Raw genomic sequence first — 21,694 nt, forward strand, 5'->3', positions numbered from 1 at the left:
TAGTGATTAAAACAATAGATTACGTACGTGCCAGTTTGTATGTCTATCTCTGTGAGTCGCAATTATGATGGTGTAGACTTACTAGGCTAGGTCTAGTGATATGTGTGCCCCTTGCTGTCGCTTTCTGCACTTTTTTTGCTAAGTATCAAACATTCGCTTAGTAACCACGAGCGGTTTATCAGAACTGTCGATTGCGATTGATCAACTCATGTGCGTTGCGCTTACCCCCTTGCGCGCGTGAAGTGTAAAAAAATGTAATAATCGTTGATTTATCTTCTAACTACTAGCTATCGAACATAAACAACTTGTGTATTTGAAAACTAATTTGTTTATTTCTTGCAGCAGTGATATCTTTACTCATCTTCCATGGTTCAAGCCAAATTGTCGGAGGTAAAGTTTAATTTTATTTCACATTTTCACTCGATTTAGACTAGAAAACCGAGGGTCTTTGATTTTGACACTTATGTTTAAAGGAAAGAATAAGCATACTATTATTGTAACGCTACACATTTACTATATTGTTGTCGGAACAGTTTAAAATAGTATTGAGCCTAAAGCTCGTATGTGCCCATACATGGACATGATGATGTCATATCACTACCATATTTTGGTATATCACTACCATATTTTGGTATATCACTACCATATTTTGGTATATCACTACATCATACTTTTTCGTCAAATAAAAATGTGATAGTGCAGACAGAGCTTAAGCTACAGAATGAAAGTATGTTTATATTTTCTTTTAGGGGATGAAAATCCTTCGATGGAATCAGATTTTCCCTATCCTGGTTACTATCTAGAACCGCCTTATTACGAAGAATTTTCGAATGATACCGGTATGTCTGGAAGTTTTTATAGTCCTTTTTACCCAGAGGAATATATCACGAACGATGAGCAAGTATATTTGTTTAAAGGTAGGTACTGTAAAAAAAGTTATCGACAATTTATTTTTATGAGACCAACTTTTCTAGTGCTCTTTATTATTATCTTTAAATTATTTTCAAATTTTCAGCCCCCGAAAATTACGTTGTTGAATTTTCTTTTCCAACTGCCCTTTCAATGGAATCATCAGAAAATTGTAAGTTTGATAGGTTAGAAATCAGAGATGGTATGTTTGGATTCTCGCCGCTTCTTGGTAAATTCTGTGGCAGTGGAAAGCCTTCTCCCTTCAGAACGACTGGTAGATATGCCTGGGCACATTTTATAGCTGATGATATGATCGATGGAGAAGGATTTCACGCTTCTTATGAATATATAAAAGGTCAGTTAATATTATTCATGTCAAAATACAACAATCACTACTAACTATACAGTTGATCATTGGAGTTTTCGATTTGCGTCTACTGGGACCTCTTTATGTTTTGTTGGTCGTGGCATGGACCATAGGACGCTACGTCATTTATTTGTTATTCAGTACCAATTCATTTCTTTTTGTTTTCTGTCTAGTTGAACCACCACCCGAGCCACCAGAACCAGGTAATTTTAAAAGAATTCAAATTCAAATTAAACAATAATTTTGTGTAATAATAGTTTCTTAAACTTGGTTCTCACTTTGATGTGCGTAGGCGCAACAGAATAGAGACGATTGACCAATTGCAATCGCACAATCAGATGATCCATCGCGTCGTGATTGGTCAAGAAGTTACTTGTGATACACTTACGCCTTTGTGTTTTGTCCCAATGGGAACCAAGCTTTAATAGCTTTCAAATCATAGCATAAGTCTAACAAAATTGAATTATTTTCTTAACCATTTAGATTGCGTTTAACTATGTATTATTGCGTTTAACTATTTGTTTATTGCATTTAACTATTCAGATTGCGTTTTTATGCTAGAAGAACAAGATGGAATTATTTCATCGTCGGATTTCCATAATTTATATAATATGTCGGGTTTTTCAGCAGATGATGAACTGGAGTGCGTCTGGATAATTTGGCCAAGAGCGTTAGGTTACAAGGTATAGAAACATAGGTCTGTCTTATGTTAAGCTCTGTCTACACTATCAAACCAGTTTAAAAAAAATTGTGATATGCCCAAATATGGTAGTTTAATGGCGTCGTCGTGTCCATATATGGAAACATCACATGAAGTTTGATATAGTGTAGACAGAGCTTTACACGCACACGTCGCACTACATCAGTCTCATTGTCATTATTAGTCCTAAACGTATATTTTTCTTTCTTTCTTTAGCTATTATTTCAATTTGACATGTTTAACCTTAGAGTACCTCATAGTTGTGAAGATAATTCTATCACTCTGTATGAACGTTTGAGCAGTGATTCTATCAAAGAATCTCCAAATCTGCAAAGAGTGCGATACTGTAGTACGTCGGCCCCTTATGTAGCAATGATAACGAGTAAAGCGTTCGTTAGATTTAAAGCGAATGGAAACGGTAGAAGAAGTTCGTTCAGGATTATTTATTCAACTTATAGAGATGGTAAGATTTATGTTTCTATATCAGGTTGTAAAGATCAAGAAATATTTCAGCTTTGCGACGATTTGCGCATGCGAGGAATATTTGAAGACGATGACGACATTAGCTCACCTGAACTAAATTGTCTCTGATTCATTTTACCTCTCTCCACCCGGCTAGATCAAACACAAAGTTGTGATGCATTACGGGAGTATGTTTCCATACGTGTTTGATCATAAAAAATGACTGGGGTAATAATGTGAAGTGTTGTGCAGTAGGCGCTATATAAGAACGAATATTATTATTTTTATTTTTTTTCCATGATTCGTCGAAATAATGACGTAACATATACACCTCTTTTTCAGGTCCTTGTAATGAAACAATAAATTTCTCATGTAATGATGAGATTTGTATAGATAAACACCTTGTATGTAATGGAATTGTAGACTGCCACAAATTATCATTAGATGAACAGGATTGCGGTAAGCTATCTCTCTTCTTTTTTTTATCTAATGCATGTTTGTTTATTTCCCATACGATGTGTTACTTGTGTAAATTGTGTTTCATTTCAATTCTCTATTTCTTTAAACCAACAGATATAATTGAAAACAAAAACTTTTTTGACAAAGTTGACACAATGCTTGGGTGCATGATAGGTGTCATCAGTGTCGTAATCATTGTGACTTTATGTTTCGTCTGTCGTCATTCCATCCATAAAACAAAGAAAAAAGCCATAGTAAGAGAGAAAGAACGAAAAATAAGCGAACAAAACTTCCAAAATATAAATTACCTAATGGACACGAACGAAGATATTCCAGGAGGAACAAGACATAGACATCATCAGCAAGGAAGAGACTATTTACCTTTGACCTTAAATCCCGTATCCAATGGGATACAATCAGTTCAAAGTGCATTCACTTACGAGACTATGAATGGTGACCCTATACCACGTGACAATAAACCAGAGTCGGTGAAGAAAACACAGTCGAGTAAATCCACAACACATCAAGTGCAATTGCATAGTTGCTATAAGCCACCTGGATATGAAACCTTGGTTTTTGATCCGCCGATTTGAAGATTATTTTTAATGTTGATACTTATGCATGGAAGAACAGACATCAATATTGTGCGCCAACTGTAGTGTTTAATCAGGAAAGATTGCCAAAAACTGAATGAGGCGGCGCACAAAGATAGCGTACCAGGATTTAAACATAATGGTTGCTCTTTTTAAAATTAAACTCAACACGTCACATCACGCCAATCGTGACTGAAGTATTTTTTCGTCATGATTTAAATAAAGTATACAGCCTTCCACTGAATGGTGGACACATAAGCACATATGGAGGATATGGATATGAGGATATCATTTATTAATTCGATTTAAACATAGAGTTCAAGTACGTACTTCTGATAAGCGTGGAATAACGCATAATTTAGAACTATCATTAGAATGTTGTCTGCCATACACACGTCATCAATATGCTAAAACAAAATAACAAATTGATGTTTTCGAGAAATCCATTTTGTAGGCTATATAAGATGTCATACCATAATATGCTGAATGCCAAAACTAAGCAAATGAATATTCGAATAAAAAGATATGCTCATTGTTAAGCTAGGCCTATCAAGTTGTTAACAATGAGGGGCCTAGCTGAATTTACTAACAGGCCTTGGAGGTATAGTCTATACCCATTCTGTATAATGACAACGGATATTTCGCAATACACGTACAATAATATCTATTTTGGGGAAATAATTATGGCTTTGTATTTAATGGTCACGCGCACCGTGTTCTTATAAATAATAGTTAACTTAAACACTTTAAGGATGTACATAGAAGTTAAGAGTGTACAGTGTATATACTTACAACACGACAGTCAAACGTTTTTATATAAGTAGTTAGGATAAAAAAAACAAAATATATTTTTAGCAGTCAATAATGTTTGTTTCACAGCCTATACCGTAGGTTATATGGATTAAATTAATGTTCAACATTCAACACTACGTTTGTGTAAGACGGTAAACTAGCATATCAAACGGTTTTGGCGGCCCTACATGTTTTGTTAACCCAGTTATTGGGTTTTATGTTTATCAAACATAACTTATCTCTCTGTGGTTATAAAGGCATTATTTGCTGTTGCTTAGACTTTTTTTTTAATCGTCGAAGTTTTGACCAATGGCAAGCGACAGTTCGAATAATCCATCGGTCGTGATTGGTTAAGACGTTGTGCTTACGTTGGGAACCAAGCAATATTAAGAGGAAGAAATGGTCGATTAAAACGTTTAAATATACGTGTTTGAGCATGCGCAAACATCGATACTTACATGTCATGTAGATAATAAAATAAAAAAAATACTAAAATTCTGGTTCATGTTGATTACATTTCTATTTAACACATTACAATTCTATCTAGCTATCATAGGCCAGTGTCATAAATAGTAGGCCGATACAATTGTTACAGTAATACAATTATAATTTTGTTTTAATATATTGTTTTTTTAAATGTAAAATGAGGTGTTAATTACATTTTCACATTTCAGATGAAATAGCAAACTAGGAAAAATAGAAGCTCTAACAAAATATATTGAAACACTGTAATTGTATCTAATTTCAGTGATTATCATAGTGTTCAGTTAATGTGTGAAATGCAAATTAAAAGAACAGTTAATTAAAAGATAAGGGATTTTTTTTTTCAATTTAAACAGATTATTTGAATGGTATCAATACAGTAAGGTCTACGCATGTCTCAATGCATTTCGGTAACTTCCTACCTCTGTACTCTTACTGAATGTCGTAATCAATAATACCTGTTATATATTGAACAGTGTATGCCATTACAGTATACTTTTTTGTCATGTTACTAGAGATCAAAGGTCATCTGGTACGTTCCAGTTGTGTGATTCATAAATATTCATGATTATACTACTGTAGGCCTACTATTCTATCTAAGGTTTGTTTTAATGATGGTCAATAGGCGGCGCACAGTGGGCCAGAATCAATTCAAAGTGTGCCAAAAGTCCAAATTGGTAAATGTTGCAATCCAATTTTTTAAATATTGGATTAGGAAGAAGACATCTTAAATTATATAAATCCACTAATAATTTTATATTTTGTAAATTTTAATAGTGTCTTGTAACCAATGAAACTGGAAGAAACCATGACATTTTACTTAAAGATGTATTGTCCCTTGAAACACAAAAAATGAAGAAAAAAAATATTCTAAATTTAAATTGGCCATATCAAAGTAATATTAAAGTTATTCACTTTAAGTCGAAAATTCGAGCCAAAAACAACAGTTTACGTAATTAACAGGTAAATTAATTAGATTACATTTCGTCTGAGAAATCGTCGCAAGCGAAATTAAACAAAGATTTCAAACCATGAGTATGCATTATGCATGATGCTAATTAGTCTGGGCTCCAGACGGAGTTTTTTCTTAATATTAGTAAAAATATAAATATTTTTGCACATATGGCGTTTCATACGTGTATTACTTGAGTTTGGAAACTCCGTCTGTGGAAACACGCAAAAGTCACGTGGTTTGACACCAAGAATTCTTGGTGCATAGATTATCCGGTTGAATAGGTTCAGCTGCATGCGATTGGCTACTCACTCGTACACTGTTTTAATGTTCATATTTCAGAATTTCAAAGACTCAACAACTAAGATGGTACGCATGCGCTATGTAACGTTTAGACAATGTGTACTTGGGTACATTGATGAAAGTTTCTGAAGGCTAGAAAGGATTTTATATGGATCATTTAATCAGGGAGATGTAATTTACATCTCCCTGATTTAATATTACGCGCGGAGATAATTTGATTTAATTCCCACCCAGACCCTGTCCTGTTCAATTCTGTGTAGTGGTGTATAGCCCTGTCTGTTGTGTGTGAATCCTGTTGTGTGCCGGTGGTGGTATTATGTAGGCCTACCTTATTGGCGTTTTATTTGGCAGGTCATACTTGCGAGTTGAGTAGGACCTACGAAGGAGGCCTAGGCTAAGGACTAAACAATTAATAAACAAAACAACTTGGCAACACGATTTCATATTTCAACAGTCTCGATCGTACATTCAGCACTGTACGTACTCGATCTTTTTCATTTTTAAACAAAATGATCATTGGTTGATTCGAAATCCATATTTAAATACCGCCCGCCCCATATAGCCAAATACGGTATGATAACCTACGTCATTCTTATCGGATGTTTGCGGTCTGCAAATCGATTTCTAAACGTGTTTCACAAGTCTGTATTTTCAGACAAAAATCGCGGTCGAAATAAAAACAAATAAATAAAAAAAAAAACAATACAGACTTGGGGCAAGTCTAGATGCTAATTAGGATTGTTTACAACTCATCACGGTCGAGAAGGTGTTTTCACACAGATCGCAAGGAAGTTTTATGATTATGCATACAGAGTAGCCAAACAAGCGCATTGCATTATGGGATATGTTTTGATTGAAAACTTTGACTGGAAGTCAAAGTTATTTTTTGAACAAAAAAACATCTGTATTTCGGTTAAATTATTATTTTTTTGACTAATTTTTGGTGATACATACTATTATGATACTTCAAAATGACCCACTTTTTTTCGAAATTAAAAAAAAAAAATGTTTTGGAATTAGTCAAAGGGACAATACATCTTTAAAATGAGCAAAAAGAACAGTTTTGATAAATTCGCTGTTATTTTTTCTAGAAAAAAGCAATGGATTTGATATTGCATGGAATTTTTGTTTGTTTTTAATCATATTAGGAAGTAAAAATAAAATTTCCATTATTGCTTTATTTTGTGGTTAAAAGTCGCCAAATATAGCCAAAAAATACCAATAAATCGTCTTTTTAAAGTAAAACTACTAAAATAGTTTGAATTCGCGTCGATTCGCGCGCTAATTTTGACATTAATATTTCGAGCGATGATTGAGCTTTACGTTAATACCAAATTTGGCTGCGACAATTTGCGACATTGCATATAGGAAGCGATTTAAATGTCCCTATGCGTGCCGTTTTAAAATAAATGTATAACATTCATTGACACACATTGATGTACCGCAATCGCACGAACTTGACGAAGAGAAAACCTTTCCACGACGCGTCTGTATTGGAAAATGGAATGCTACCAGTGTGGGAACAAGCAAGTGTAGGTACAGGTAACATGGCCTCCATATCAAAATACAACTTTGAAGCTGTCCATTCGGCTGGTTTAGTACCAACCCTGAACTAGCCTGCAATGTATGTTTACGTGAATTGCGTTTACATTACAATGTAAGGAAGGAATGACGAGAACATACCAAAAGAACTTATGGAGTCTACTAAAAATATCAAACCATTTTCTTTATTATTTACGAAGAAGATGGTACAAGTATGGCCGTCACAAAGTTCATTTCATCAGCTATTACTATTGGTAGTCGGAGAACCAGAAGAACTTCCCTATGCTGCATCACAAGTCTATAAGCAAAATTGACATTTAAAATATGTGCTGAAGTTTGCAATGCTTACACAATCAAGACCAGCTAAAATAAGAAAGGTAATAGGCCTACCCGAAAAAAAAACCAGAACCGATCAAGTTTACAAGTGAAGAAGCTTTGTCACTTTTAGTTGAAACTGATATGACAAAACAGTCATACCAAACAGGTTGGCTGCAAAAGGCAAACATACAGATATTTACCCACCTGATAACAACTTGAGTGAGGCTAAGCATAAATGCTACCCAAACAATATAACGGTTAAAGAAGATTTGGCAAGAGTACCCCTTCAAAGCTTGCTGGACAAAACTGTACTTCGAATTGTTCAGGAAAGAAAAGAAGAAATTACAGAAGTAGGCCTAGTTGAAAATTTAGAAAGATACTTCCTCGCGATTTTGCCGACCTTATAGGCCTACACCTGCAATTCAAGAAAGAAACGACTCAACTCTTACAGGTAGAGAATGAATTTAAAAATACTTCCATTAAATTCTACGGTTCTGAAAACCTTTTAGATCCATTAAAAATTAACGTAGTCAGTATTTATTCATGCGTATAGACTTTTGGCACACTTTGAACCAATTCTGGCCCACTGTGCGGCGGTCTATATCCGGTTTTTAAACTATTTAATAATTTTGGTAAAATAGCTCGCCACATTTTCCCAGTACTGTTAATTTTCAACTATTATGCTTAATTACCTATAAACACCTTAAGGGTCAGGTATAATGCTCATGCATAATATGTCATGTAATTCTGTATTTTGTTTTAAGTTCAACCTTATCGGTAAGGTTACACTGTTGCTCTTCGTGTACTGGAAAGCGATGCCCCTCAGATTAAACTTGATATCAGATATCTATTCTTAACTATTGAAAATGCTGGTACTGATGATGTCTTTGTGAACTTGTATAAATCCAGGGAAAGATTATATTGGAAGCCACTAAATCATCGCATGGCATAATGACTGAATTTTTGTACCATTCTGCAATAATTCTGCTTATTTTTTAGACTGTGATTTAGTTTTGTTTTCTCAATAATTTTGTCTACTGTAATGCATTATTGTTCGAAATTAATTTGTTAAAAATGTGTTCGTTTCACCTAATAATACTATCAGTTGCCACATTCGTAAACGTTGTTGAAAGTACGGAATGCCAAGTGGATCTACAGTTATTATTTGGTAAAAGTTTCGGTAAGTATGGAATGCCATTGGACAACAATTACTATTTGGTAAACAGTTAGGCAAGTATGGAATGCAAAATGTGTCTACCAATTAATCGTATGTGGTATACAGATTTCAAATACACCCACAGCTTATGTATGTACGTCTTGTCTGTTTTAATTTAAGTTTCATAAATACGAATCTAACCCAATCATGTTTCTGAAAACGCGTCAACCTTGTCTCTCATACATGAAAAACGCGTCAACATTCTCTATTGTATTTTTTTTCCACTTTTTTTTTCTTGTTTGAAAGGTTCGTTTACCAGCATGTCTGACGATGCAACAGGGAAGCTACCAGCCGGTCTTCTCGTTGGTAACTGGGTTGCACTTGGACACTTCGACGAATGTCAGTCCATTTCTGAATTTAAGTTTTGCTTAGCAGACTTACACGTGTCTGTAAATGATTCTGAATCGGTAAGTTCATTGTAAAATTATCTTAATTTCTAAGAATAATAAACTTCAATTGTGAAGTTTAATGGTATTTCACTTTTAGAATACCCAAAGTAAAGCAAAGGTTAATTTAACATTAAAAACGTATTTATTTACACAATGAAGTAATCGGACACCGGTACTGCATGAATATATTAAGTAATCAACATTACGACATTGGTTACTCGTCTGATATGTTTGAGAACAGTCAATGAAGAAAAAGTTCTCTCCCAAATCTAACAAGGCGAACAGCCATAAGTCGCGTGCTCTCAGAAAAAATATACTTTCAAAAAGTAATGTACTTTAAAACTTTTCTGTACATCAAAACAGTTCAAAAAGTACAGAAAAGCGATAAAACGCATAGTGATACCGGACCGACAGACAGACCGACCGACCGACATAGTGAACTATATAGTCGCATCCACGCGACTAAAAATATACTATAAAAATGTATTACTTATTTTATTTAAAAAATCACGAGTCTCCTCTCCTTAATTGCAAACACAAAAAACGATCTGAGCATGTGCAACGGTATATAAAAGCACTCAGATAATGTACAGAGGGCAGATAAAGATATAAGCAGTGAGTTAGGCAGATCATAAGTCAGCTCTCCTTAATTGCCTAAGTCACACAGCTGACTTAGGCAGAAACACACAAAAACGATCTGAGCATGTGCAAATGTATATAAAAGCACTCAGATAATGTACAAAGGGCAGTATAAAGATATAAGCAGTGAGTTAGGCAGATCATAAGTCAGCTCTCCTTAATTGCCTAAGTCACACAGCTGACTTAGGTAGAAACACAAAAAATATAGTATATTGATATAAGCAGTGAGTTAGGCAGAAAAACAAACAAAAAATTATTACTTAGACACTTTTGTTATGAGGCTGTCGATATCATCTATATAAAAAAAATTCTACCTTTAAGTAACAAAATTTAATAGCATCAGCTCTTCAGATTAAAATTAACACTGATAATTTTAGAAAAGGAAAGTATCAATAAAAGAGAAAGAATTTGTAACAAATGGGTTAAAAAATATACTATAAAAATGTATTTCTTATTTTATTTAAAAAATCATGAGTCTCCTCTCCTTAATTGCCTAAGTTACACAGCTGATTTAGGCAGAAACACACCAAAACGATCTGAGCATGTGCAAATGTATATAAAAACACTCAGATAATGTACAAAGGGCAGTATAAAGATATAAGCAGTGAGTTAGGCAGATCATAAGTCAGCTCTCCTTAATTGCCTAAGTCACACAGCTGACTTAGGCAGAAACACACAAAAATATAGTATATTGATATAAGAAGTGAGTTAGGCAGAAAAACAAAAACAAAAATTATGACTTAGACACTTTTGTTATGAGGCTGTCGATATCATCTACATACAAAAAATGCTACCTTTAAGTAACATAATTTAATAGCATATTCAGCTCTTCAGATTAAAATTAACACTGCTGATTTTAGAAAAGGAAAGTAGCAATAAAAGAGAAAGAATTTGTAACTAATGGGTTAAAAAATATACTATAAAAATGTATTTTTTATTTTATTTAAAAAATCATGAGTCTCCTCTCCTTAATTGCCTAAGTCACACAGCTGACTTAGGCAGAAACACAAAAAAACGATCTGAGCATGTGCAAATGTATATAAAAGCACTCAGATAATGTACAGAGGGCAGTATAAAGATATAAGCAGTGAGTTAGGCAGATCATAAGTCAGCTCTCCTTAATTGCCTAAGTCACACAGCGGACTTAGGCAGAAACACACAAAAACGATCTGAGCATGTGCAAATGTATATAAAAGCACTCAGATAATGCACAGAGGGCAGTATAAAGATATAAGCAGTGAGTTAGGCAGATCATAAGTCAGCTCTCCTTAATTGCCTAAGTTACACAGCTGACTTAGGCAGAAACACAAAAAAACGATCTGAGCATGTGCAAATGTACATAAAAGCACTCAGATAATGTACAGAGGGCAGTATAAAGATATAAGCAGTGAGTTAGGCAGATCATAAGTCAGCTCTTCTTAATTGCCTAAGTCACACAGCTGACTTAGGCAGAAACACAAACAAATATAGTATATTGATATAAGCAGTGAGTTAGGCAGAAAAACAAAACAAAAATTATGACTTAGACACTTTTGTTATGAGGCTGTCGATATCATCTATATACAAAAAAATGCTACCTTTAAGTAACAAAATTTAATAGCATCAGCTCTTCAGATTAAAATTAACACTGATGATTTTAGAAAAGGAAAGTAGCAATAAAAGAGAAAGAATTTGTAACAAATGGGTTAAAAAATATACTATAAAAATGTATTTCTCAGTTTATTTAAAAAATAATGAGTCTCCTCTCCTTAATTGCCTAAGTCACACAGCTGACTTAGGCAGAAACACAAAAAAACGATCTGAGCATGTGCAAATGTATATAAAAGCACTCAGATAATGTACAGAGGGCAGTATAAAGATATAAGCAGTGAGTTAGGCAGATCATAAGTCAGCTCTCCTTAATTGCCTAAGTCACACAGCGGACTTATGCAGAAACACACAAAAACGATCTGAGCATGTGCAAATGTATATAAAAGCACTCAGATAATGTACAGAGGGCAGATAAAGATATAAGCAGTGAGTTAGGCAGATCATAAGTCAGCTCTCCTTAATTGCCTAAGTCACACAGCTGACTTAGGTAGAAACACAAAAAATATAGTATATTGATATAAGCAGTGAGTTAGGCAGATCATAAGTCAGCTCTCCTTAATTGCCTAAGTCACACAGCTGACTTAGGCAGAAACACAAAAAAATATAGTATATTGATATAAGCAGTGAGTCAGGCAGAAACACAAAATTATGACTTAGACACTTTTGTTATGAGGCTGTCGATATCATCTATATACAAAAAATTCTACCTTTAAGTAAGAAAATTTATTAGCATCAGCTCTTCAGATTAAAAATAACACTGATGATTTTAGAAAAGGAAAGTAGCAATAAAAGAGAAAGAATTTGCAACAAATGGGTTAAAAAATATACTATAAAAATGTATTTCTTATTTCATTTAAAAAATCATGAGTCTCCTCTCCTTAATTGCCTAAGTAACACAGCTGACTTAGGCAGAAACACACAAAAACGATCTGAGCATCAGCATAAGTCAGCTCTCCTTTATTGCCTAAGTCACACAGCTGACTTAGGCAGAAACACAAAAAAATATAGTATATTGATATAAGCAGTGAGTTAAGCAGAAAAACAAAATTATGACTTAGACACTTTTGTTATGAGGCTGTCGATATCATCTATATACAAAAAATGCTACCTTTAAGTAACAAAATTTAATAGCATATTCAGCTCTTCAGATTAAAATTAACACTGATGATTTTAGAAAAGGGAAGTAGCTATAAAAGAGAAAGAATTTGTAACTAATGGGTTAAAAAATATACTCTAAAAATGTATTTCTTATTTTATTTAAAAAATCATGAGTCTCCTCTCCTTAATTGCCTCAGTAACACAGCTGACTTAGGAAGAAACACACAAAAACGATCTTAGCATGTGCAAATGTATATAAAAGCACTCAGATAATGTACAGAGGGCAGTATAAAGATATAAGCAGTGTGTTAGGCAGATCATAAGTCAGCTCTCCTTAATTGCCTAAGTCACACAGCTGACTTAGGCAGAAACACATAAAATATAGTATATTGATATAAGCAGTGAGTTAGGCAGAAAAAAAATTATGACTTAGACACTTTTGTTATGAGGCTGTCGATATCATCTATATACAAAAAATGCTACCTTTAAGTAACAAAATTTAACAGCATCAGCTCTGCAGATTAAAATTAACACTGATGATTTTAGAAAAGGAAAGTAGCAATAAAAGAGAAAGAATTTGTAACAAATGGGTTAAAAAATATACTCTAAAAATGTATTTTTTATTTTATTTAAAAAATCATGAGTCTCCTCTCCTTAATTGCCTAAGTCACACAGCTGACTAAGGCAGAAACACAAAAAAAACGATCTGAGCATGTGCAAATGTATATAAAAGCACTCAGATAATGTACAGAGGGCAGTATAGAGATATAAGCAGTAAGTTAGGCAGATCATAAGTCAGCTCTCCTTAATTGCCTAAGTCAAACAGCGGACTAAGGCAGAAGCACACAAAAACGATCTGAGCATGTGCAAATGTATATAAAAAGCACTCAGATAATGTAGAGAGGGCAGATAAAGATATAAGCAGTGAGTTAGGCAGATCATAAGTCAGCTCTCCTTAATTGCCTAAGTCACACAGCTGACTTGGCCAGAACACAACAAATATAGTATATTGATATAAGCAGTGAGTTAGGCAGAAAAACAAAACAAAAATTATGACTTAGACACTTTTGTTATGAGACTGTTGATATCATCTATATAGGCAGAAACACAAAAAACGATCTGAGCATGTGCAAATGTATATAAAAGCACTCAGATAATGTACAGAGGGCAGTATAAAGATATAAGCAGTGAGTTAGGCAGATCATAAGTCAGCTCTTCTTAATTGCCTAAGTCACACAGCTGACTTAGGCAGAAACACAAAAAAATATATTATATTGATATAAGCAGTGAGTTAGGCAGGAAAAAAAATTATGACTTAGACACATTTGTTATGAGGCTGTCGATATCATCTATATACAAAAAATGCTACCTTTAAGTAACAAAATTTAATAGCATCAGCTCTTCAGATTAAAATTAACACTGATGATTTTAGAAAAGGAAAGTAGCAATAAAAGAGAAAGAATTTGTAACAAATGGGTTAAAAAATATACTCTAAAAATGTATTTTTTTTTTTATTTAAAAAATCATGAGTCTCCTCTCCTTAATTGCCTAAGTCACACAGCTGACTTAGGCAGAAACACAAAAAAACGATCTGAGCATGTGCAAATGTATATAAAAGCACTCAGATAATGTACAGTGGGCAGTATAAAGATATAAGCAGTGAGTTAGGCAGATCATAAGTCAGCTCTCCTTAATTGCCTAAGTCACACAGCGGACTTCGGCAGAAACACACAAAAACGATCTGAGCATGTGCAAATGCATATAAAAGCACTCAGATAATGTACAGAAGGCAGATAAAGATATAAGCAGTGAGTTAGGCAGATCATAAGTCAGCTCTCCTTAATTGCCTAAGTCACACAGCTGACTTAGGTAGAAACACAAAAAATATAGTATATTGATATAAGCAGTGAGTTAGGCAGATCATAAGTCAGCTCTCCTTATTTGCCTAAGTCACACAGCTGACTTGGGCAGAAACACAAACAAATATAGTATATTGATATAAGCAGTGAGTTAGGCAGAAAAACAAACAAAAAATTATTACTTAGACACTTTTGTTATGAGGCTTTCGATATCATCTATATACAAACAATTCTACCTTTAAGTAACAAAATTTAATAGCTTCAGCTCTTCAGATTAAAATTAACACTGATAATTTTAGAAAAGGAAAGTATCAATAAAAGAGAAAGAATTTGTAACAAATGGGTTAAAAAATATACTATAAAAATGTATTTCTTATTTTATTTAAAAAACCATGAGTCTCCTCTCCTTAATTGCCTAAGTCACACAGCTGACTTAGGCAGAAACACAAAAAAACGATCTGAGCATCATCATAAGTCAGCTCTCCTTTATTGCCTAAGTCACACAGCTGACTTAGGCAGAAACACAAAAAATATAGTATATTGATATAAGAAGTGAGTTAAGCAGAAAAACAAAATTATGACTTAAACACTTTTGTTATGAGGCTGTCGATATCATCTATATACAAAAAACGCTACCTTTAAGTAACAAAATTTAATAACATATTCAGCTCTTCAGATTAAAATTAACACTGATGATTTTAGAAAAGGGAAGTCGCAATAAAAGAGAAAGAATTTGTAACTAATGGGTTAAAAAATATACTATAAAAATGTATTTCTTATTTTATTTAAAAAATCATGAGTCTCCTCTCCTTAATTGCCTAAGTCACACAGCTGACTTAGGCAGAAACACAAAAAAATTATGTGATCATGTGCAAATGTATATAAAAGCACTCAGATAATGTACAGAGGGCAGTATAAAGATATAAGCAGTGAGTTAGGCAGATCATAAGTCAGCTCTCCTTAATTGCCTAAGTCACACAGCTGACTTAGGCAGAAACACAAACAAATATAGTATATTGATATAAGCAGTGAGTTAGGCAGAAAAACAAACAAAAAATTATTACTTAGACACTTTTGTTATGAGGCTGTCGATATCATCTATATAAAAAAAATTCTACCTTTAAGTAACAAAATTTAATAGCATCAGCTCTTCAGATTAAAATTAACACTGATGATTTTAGAAAAGGAAAGTAGCAATAAAAGAGAAAGAATTTGTAACTAATGGGATAAAAAATATACTATAAAAATGTATTTCTTATTTTATTTAAAAAATCATGAGTCTCCTCTCCTTAATTGCCTATATCACACAGCTGACTTAGGCAGAAACACAAAAACTTTTGTGATCATGTGCAAATGTATATAAAAGCACTCAGATAATGTACAGAGGGCAGATAAAGATATAAGCAGTGAGTTAGGCAGATCATAAGTCAGCTCTCCTTAATTGCCTAAGTCACACAGCTGACTTGGGCAGAACACAACAAATATAGTATATTGATATAAGCAGTGAGTTAGGCAGAAAAACAAAAACAAAAATTATGACTTAGACACTTTTGTTATGAGGCTGTCGATATCATCTATATACAAAAAATGCTACCTTTAAGTAACATAATTTAATAGCATATTCAGCTCTTCAGATTAAAATTAACACTGATAATTTTAGAAAAGGAAATTAGCAATAAAAGAGAAAGAATTTGTAACTAATGGGATAAAAAATATACTATAAAAATGTATTTCTTATTTTATTAAAAAAATCATGAGTCTCCTCTCCTTAATTGCCTAAGTCTCACAGCTGACTTAGGCAGAAACAAGAAAAATTATGTGATCATGTGCAAATGTATATAAAAGCACTCAGATAATGTACAAAGGGCAGTATAAAGATATAAGCAGTGAGTTAGGCAGATCATAAGTCAGCTCTCCTTAATTGCCTAAGTCACACAGCTGACTTAGGCAGAAACACAAACAAATATAGTATATTGATATAAGCAGTGAGTTAGGCAGAAAAACAAACAAAAAATTATTACTTAGACACTTTTGTTATGAGGCTGTCGATATCATCTATATACAAAAAATTCTACCTTTAAGTAACAAAATTTAATAGCATCAGCTCTTCAGATTAAAATTAACACTGATAATTTTAGAAAAGGAAAGTATCAATAAAAGAGAAAGAATTTTTAACAAATGGGTTAAAAAATATAGTATAAAAATGTATTTCTTATTTTATTTAAAAAATCATGAGTCTCCTCTCCTTAATTGCCTAAGTCACACAGCTGACTTAGGCAGAAACACACAAAAACGATCTGAGCATCATCATAAGTCAGCTCTCCTTTATTGCCTAAGTCACACAGCTGACTTAGGCAGAAACACCAAAAAATATAGTATATTGATATAAGAAGTGAGTTAAGCAGAAAAACAAAATTATGACTTAAACACTTTTGTTATGAGGCTGTCGATATCATCTATATACAAAAAATGCTACCTTTAAGTAACAAAATTTAATAACATATTCAGCTCCTCAGATTAAAATTAACACTGATGATTTTAGAAAAGGGAAGTCGCAATAAAAGAGAAAGAATTTGAAACTAATGGGTTAAACAATATACTCTAAAAATGTATTTCTTATTTTATTTAAAAAATCATGAGTCTCCTCTCCTTAATTGCCTCAGTCACACAGCTGACTTAGGCAGAAACACACAAAAACGATCTTAGCATGTGCCAATGTATATAAAGGCACTCAGATAATGTACAGAGGGCAGTATAAAGATATAAGCAGTGTGTTAGGCAGATCATAAGTCAGCTCTCCTTAATTGCCTAAGTCACACAGCTGACTTAGGCAGAAACACAAAAAATATAGTATATTGATATAAGCAGTGAGTTAGGCAGAAAAAAAATTATGACTTAGACACTTTTGTTATGAGGCTGTCGATATCATCTATATACAAAAAATTCTACCTTTAAGTAACAAAATTTAATAGCATCAGCTCTTCAGATTAAAATTAACACTGATAATTTTAGAAAAGGAAAGTATCAATAAAAGAGAAAGAATTTTTAACAAATGGGTTAAAAAATATAGTATAAAAATGTATTTCTTATTTTATTTAAAAAATCATGAGTCTCCTCTCCTTAATTGCCTAAGTCACACAGCTGACTTAGGCAGAAACACACAAAAACGATCTGAGCATCATCATAAGTCAGCTCTTCTTTATTGCCTAAGTCACACAGCTGACTTAGGCAGAAACACAAAAAATATAGTATATTGATATAAGAAGTGAGTTAAGAAGAAAAACAAAATTATGACTTAAACACTTTGGTTATGAGGCTGTCGATATCATCTATATACAAAAAATGCTACCTTTAAGTAACAAAATTTAATAACATATTCAGCTCTTCAGATTAAAATTAACACTGATGATTTTAGAAAAGGGAAGTCGCAATAAAAGAGAAAGAATTTGTAACTAATGGGTTAAAAAATATACTCTAAAAATGTATTTCTTATTTTATTTAAAAAATCATGAGTCTCCTCTCCTTAATTGCCTCAGTCACACAGCTGACTTAGGCAGAAACACACAAAAACGATCTTAGCATGTGCCAATGTATATAAAAGCACTCAGATAATGTACAGAGGGCAGTATAAAGATATAAGCAGTGTGTTAGGCAGATCATAAGTCAGCTCTCCTTAATTGCCTAAGTCACACAGCTGACTTAGGCAGAAACACAAAAAATATAGTATATTGATATAAGCAGTGAGTTAGGCAGAAAAAAAATTATGACTTAGACACTTTTGTTATGAGGCTGTCGATATCATCTATATACAAAAAATGCTACCTTTAAGTAACAAAATTTAATAGCATCAGCTCTGCAGATTAAAATTAACACTGATGATTTTAGAAAAGGAAAGTAGCAATAAAAGAGAAAGAATTTGTAACAAATGGGTTAAAAAATATACTCTAAAAATGTATTTTTTATTTTATTTAAAAAATCATGAGTCTCCTCTCCTTAATTGCCTAAGTCACACAGCTGACTAAGGCAGAAACACAAAAAAACGATCTGAGCATGTGCAAATGTATATAAAAGCACTCAGATAATGTAGAGAGGGCAGATAAAGATATAAGCAGTGAGTTAGGCAGATCATAAGTCAGCTCTCCTTAATTGCCTAAGTCACACAGCTGACTTGGGCAGAACACAACAAATATAGTATATTGATATAAGCAGTGAGTTAGGCAGAAAAACAAAACAAAAATTATGACTTAGACACTTTTGTTATGAGACTGTTGATATCATCTATATACAAAAAAATGCTACCTTTAAGTAACATAATTTAATAGCATCAGCTCTTCAGATTAAAATTAACACTGATGATTTTAGAAAAGGAAATTAGCAATAAAAGAGAAAGAATTTGTAACAAATGGGTTAAAAAATATACTACAAAAATGTATTTCTTATTTTATTTAAAAAATCATGAGTCTCCTCTCCTTAATTGCCTAAGTCACACAGCTGACTTAGGCAGAAACACACAAAAACGATCTGAGCATCATCATAAGTCAGCTCTCCTTTATTGCCTAAGTCACACAGCTGACTTAGGCAGAAACACAAAAAAATATATTATATTGATATAAGCAGTGAGTTAGGCAGGAAAAAAAATTATGACTTAGACACTTTTGTTATGAGGCTGTCGATATCATCTATATACAAAAAATGCTACCTTTAAGTAACAAAATTTAATAGCATCAGCTCTGCAGATTAAAATTAACACTGATGATTTTAGAAAAGGAAAGTAGCAATAAAAGAGAAAGAATTTGTAACAAATGGGTTAAAAAATATACTCTAAAAATGTATTTTTTATTTTATTTAAAAAATCATGAGTCTCCTCTCCTTAATTGCCTAAGTCACACAGCTGACTAAGGCAGAAACACAAAAAAACGATCTGAGCATGTGCAAATGTATATAAAAGCACTCAGATAATGTAGAGAGGGCCGATAAAGATATAAGCAGTGAGTTAGGCAGATCATAAGTCAGCTCTCCTTAATTGCCTAAGTCACACAGCTGACTTGGGCAGAACACAACAAATATAGTATATTGATATAAGCAGTGAGTTAGGCAGAAAAACAAAACAAAAATTATGACTTAGACACTTTTGTTATGAGACTGTTGATATCATCTATATACAAAAAAAATGCTACCTTTAAGTAACATAATTTAATAGCATCAGCTCTTCAGATTAAAATTAACACTGATGATTTTAGAAAAGGAAATTAGCAATAAAAGAGAAAGAATTTGTAACAAATGGGTTAAAAAATATACTACAAAAATGTATTTCTTATTTTATTTAAAAAATCATGAGTCTCCTCTCCTTAATTGCCTAAGTCACACAGCTGACTTAGGCAGAAACACACAAAAACGATCTGAGCATCATCATAAGTCAGCTCTCCTTTATTGCCTAAGTCACACAGCTGACTTAGGCAGAAACACAAAAAAATATATTATATTGATATAAGCAGTGAGTTAGGCAGGAAAAAAAATTATGACTTAGACACTTTTGTTATGAGGCTGTCGATATCATCTATATACAAAAAATGCTACCTTTAAGTAACAAAATTTAATAGCATCAGCTCTTCAGATCTAAATTAACACTGATGATTTTAGAAAAGGAAAGTAGCAATAAAAGAGAAAGAATTTGTAACAAATGGGTTAAAAAATATACTCTAAAAATGTATTTTTTATTTTATTTAAAAAATCATGAGTCTCCTCTCCTTAATTGCCTAAGTCACACAGCTGACTTAGGCAGAAACACAAAAAAACGATCTGAGCATGTGCAAATGTATATAAAAGCACTCAGATAATGTACAGAGGGCAGTATAAAGATATAAGCAGTGAGTTAGGCAGATCATAAGTCAGCTCTCCTTAATTGCCTAAGTCACACAGCGGACTTCGGCAAAAACACACAAAAACGATCTCAGCATGTGCAAATGCATATAAAAGCACTCAGATAATGTACAGAAGGCAGATAAAGATATAAGCAGTGAGTTAGGCAGATCATAAGTCAGCTCTCCTTAATTGCCTAAGTCACACAGCTGACTTAGGTAGAAACACAAAAAATATAGTATATTGATATAAGCAGTGAGTTAGCCAGATCATAAGTCAGCTCTCCTTAATTGCCTAAGTCACACAGCTGCCTTGGGCAGAAACACAAACAAATATAGTATATTGATATAAGCAGTGAGTTAGGCAGAAAAACAAACAAAAAATTATTACTTAGACACTTTTGTTATGAGGCTTTCGATATCATCTATATACAAACAATTCTACCTTTAAGTAACAAAATTTAATAGCATCAGCTCTTCAGATTAAAATTAACACTGATAATTTTAGAAAAGTAAAGTATCAATAAAAGAGAAAGAATTTGTAACAAATGGGTTAAAAAATATACTATAAAAATGTATTTCTTATTTTATTTAAAAAACCATGAGTCTCCTCTCCTTAATTGCCTAAGTCACACAGCTGACTTAGGCAGAAACACAAAAAAACGATCTGAGCATGTGCAAATGTATATAAAAGCACTCAGATAATGTACAGAGGGCAGTATAAAGATATAAGCAGTGAGTTAGGCAGATCATAAGTCAGCTCTCCTTAATTGCCTAACTCACACAGCTGACTTAGGCAGAAACACACAAAAACGATCTGAGCATGTGCAAATGCATATAAAAGCACTCAGATAATGTACAGAGGGCAGATAAAGATATAAGCAGTGAGTTAGGCAGATCATAAGTCAGCTCTCCTTAATTGCCTAAGTCACACAGCACACTTAGGTAGTAACACAAACAATATAGTATATTGATATAAGCAGTGAGTTAGGCAGATCATAAGTTAGCTCTCCTTAATTGCCTAAGTCACACAGCTGACTTAGGCAGAAACACAAACAATATAGTATATTGGTATAAGCAGTGAGTTAGGTAGATCATAAGTCAGCTCTTCTTAATTGCCTAAGTCACACAGCTGACTTAGGCAGAAACACAAAAAATTATGTGA

At 33.0% G+C, this 21,694-nt stretch overlaps 2 protein-coding genes across 3 annotated transcripts in view; both read left to right on the plus strand.

Annotated features, from left to right (window-relative positions):
- LOC140056788 (neuropilin and tolloid-like protein 2) overlaps positions 1–5,270 on the plus strand; it is a 29,520-nt gene extending 24,250 nt beyond the window's left edge. For both annotated transcript variants that reach the window (XM_072102269.1, XM_072102270.1), the window contains exons 2-9: positions 343–390; positions 750–917; positions 1,016–1,264; positions 1,450–1,479; positions 1,820–1,959; positions 2,193–2,439; positions 2,781–2,897; positions 3,012–5,270. In XM_072102269.1, coding sequence (XP_071958370.1) covers positions 343–390; positions 750–917; positions 1,016–1,264; positions 1,450–1,479; positions 1,820–1,959; positions 2,193–2,439; positions 2,781–2,897; positions 3,012–3,490 — 1,478 coding nt within the window. In that variant the 3' untranslated portion in view covers positions 3,491–5,270. The remainder of the gene's footprint in view (positions 1–342; positions 391–749; positions 918–1,015; positions 1,265–1,449; positions 1,480–1,819; positions 1,960–2,192; positions 2,440–2,780; positions 2,898–3,011) is intronic.
- Positions 5,271–8,727: 3,457 nt separating this feature from the next.
- The window catches only part of LOC140057637 (nose resistant to fluoxetine protein 6-like), a 41,330-nt gene continuing 28,363 nt past the window's right edge, over positions 8,728–21,694 (plus strand). Inside the window, exons 1-2 of the mRNA XM_072103353.1 lie at positions 8,728–9,060; positions 9,343–9,503. Of these exons, the coding sequence (XP_071959454.1) occupies positions 8,955–9,060; positions 9,343–9,503 (267 nt within the window). The 5' untranslated portion in view covers positions 8,728–8,954. The remainder of the gene's footprint in view (positions 9,061–9,342; positions 9,504–21,694) is intronic.

This window comes from Antedon mediterranea, chromosome 8 (assembly GCF_964355755.1).
Source record: "Antedon mediterranea chromosome 8, ecAntMedi1.1, whole genome shotgun sequence".
In the NCBI taxonomy this organism is placed as follows: Eukaryota; Metazoa; Echinodermata; class Crinoidea; order Comatulida; family Antedonidae; genus Antedon; species Antedon mediterranea.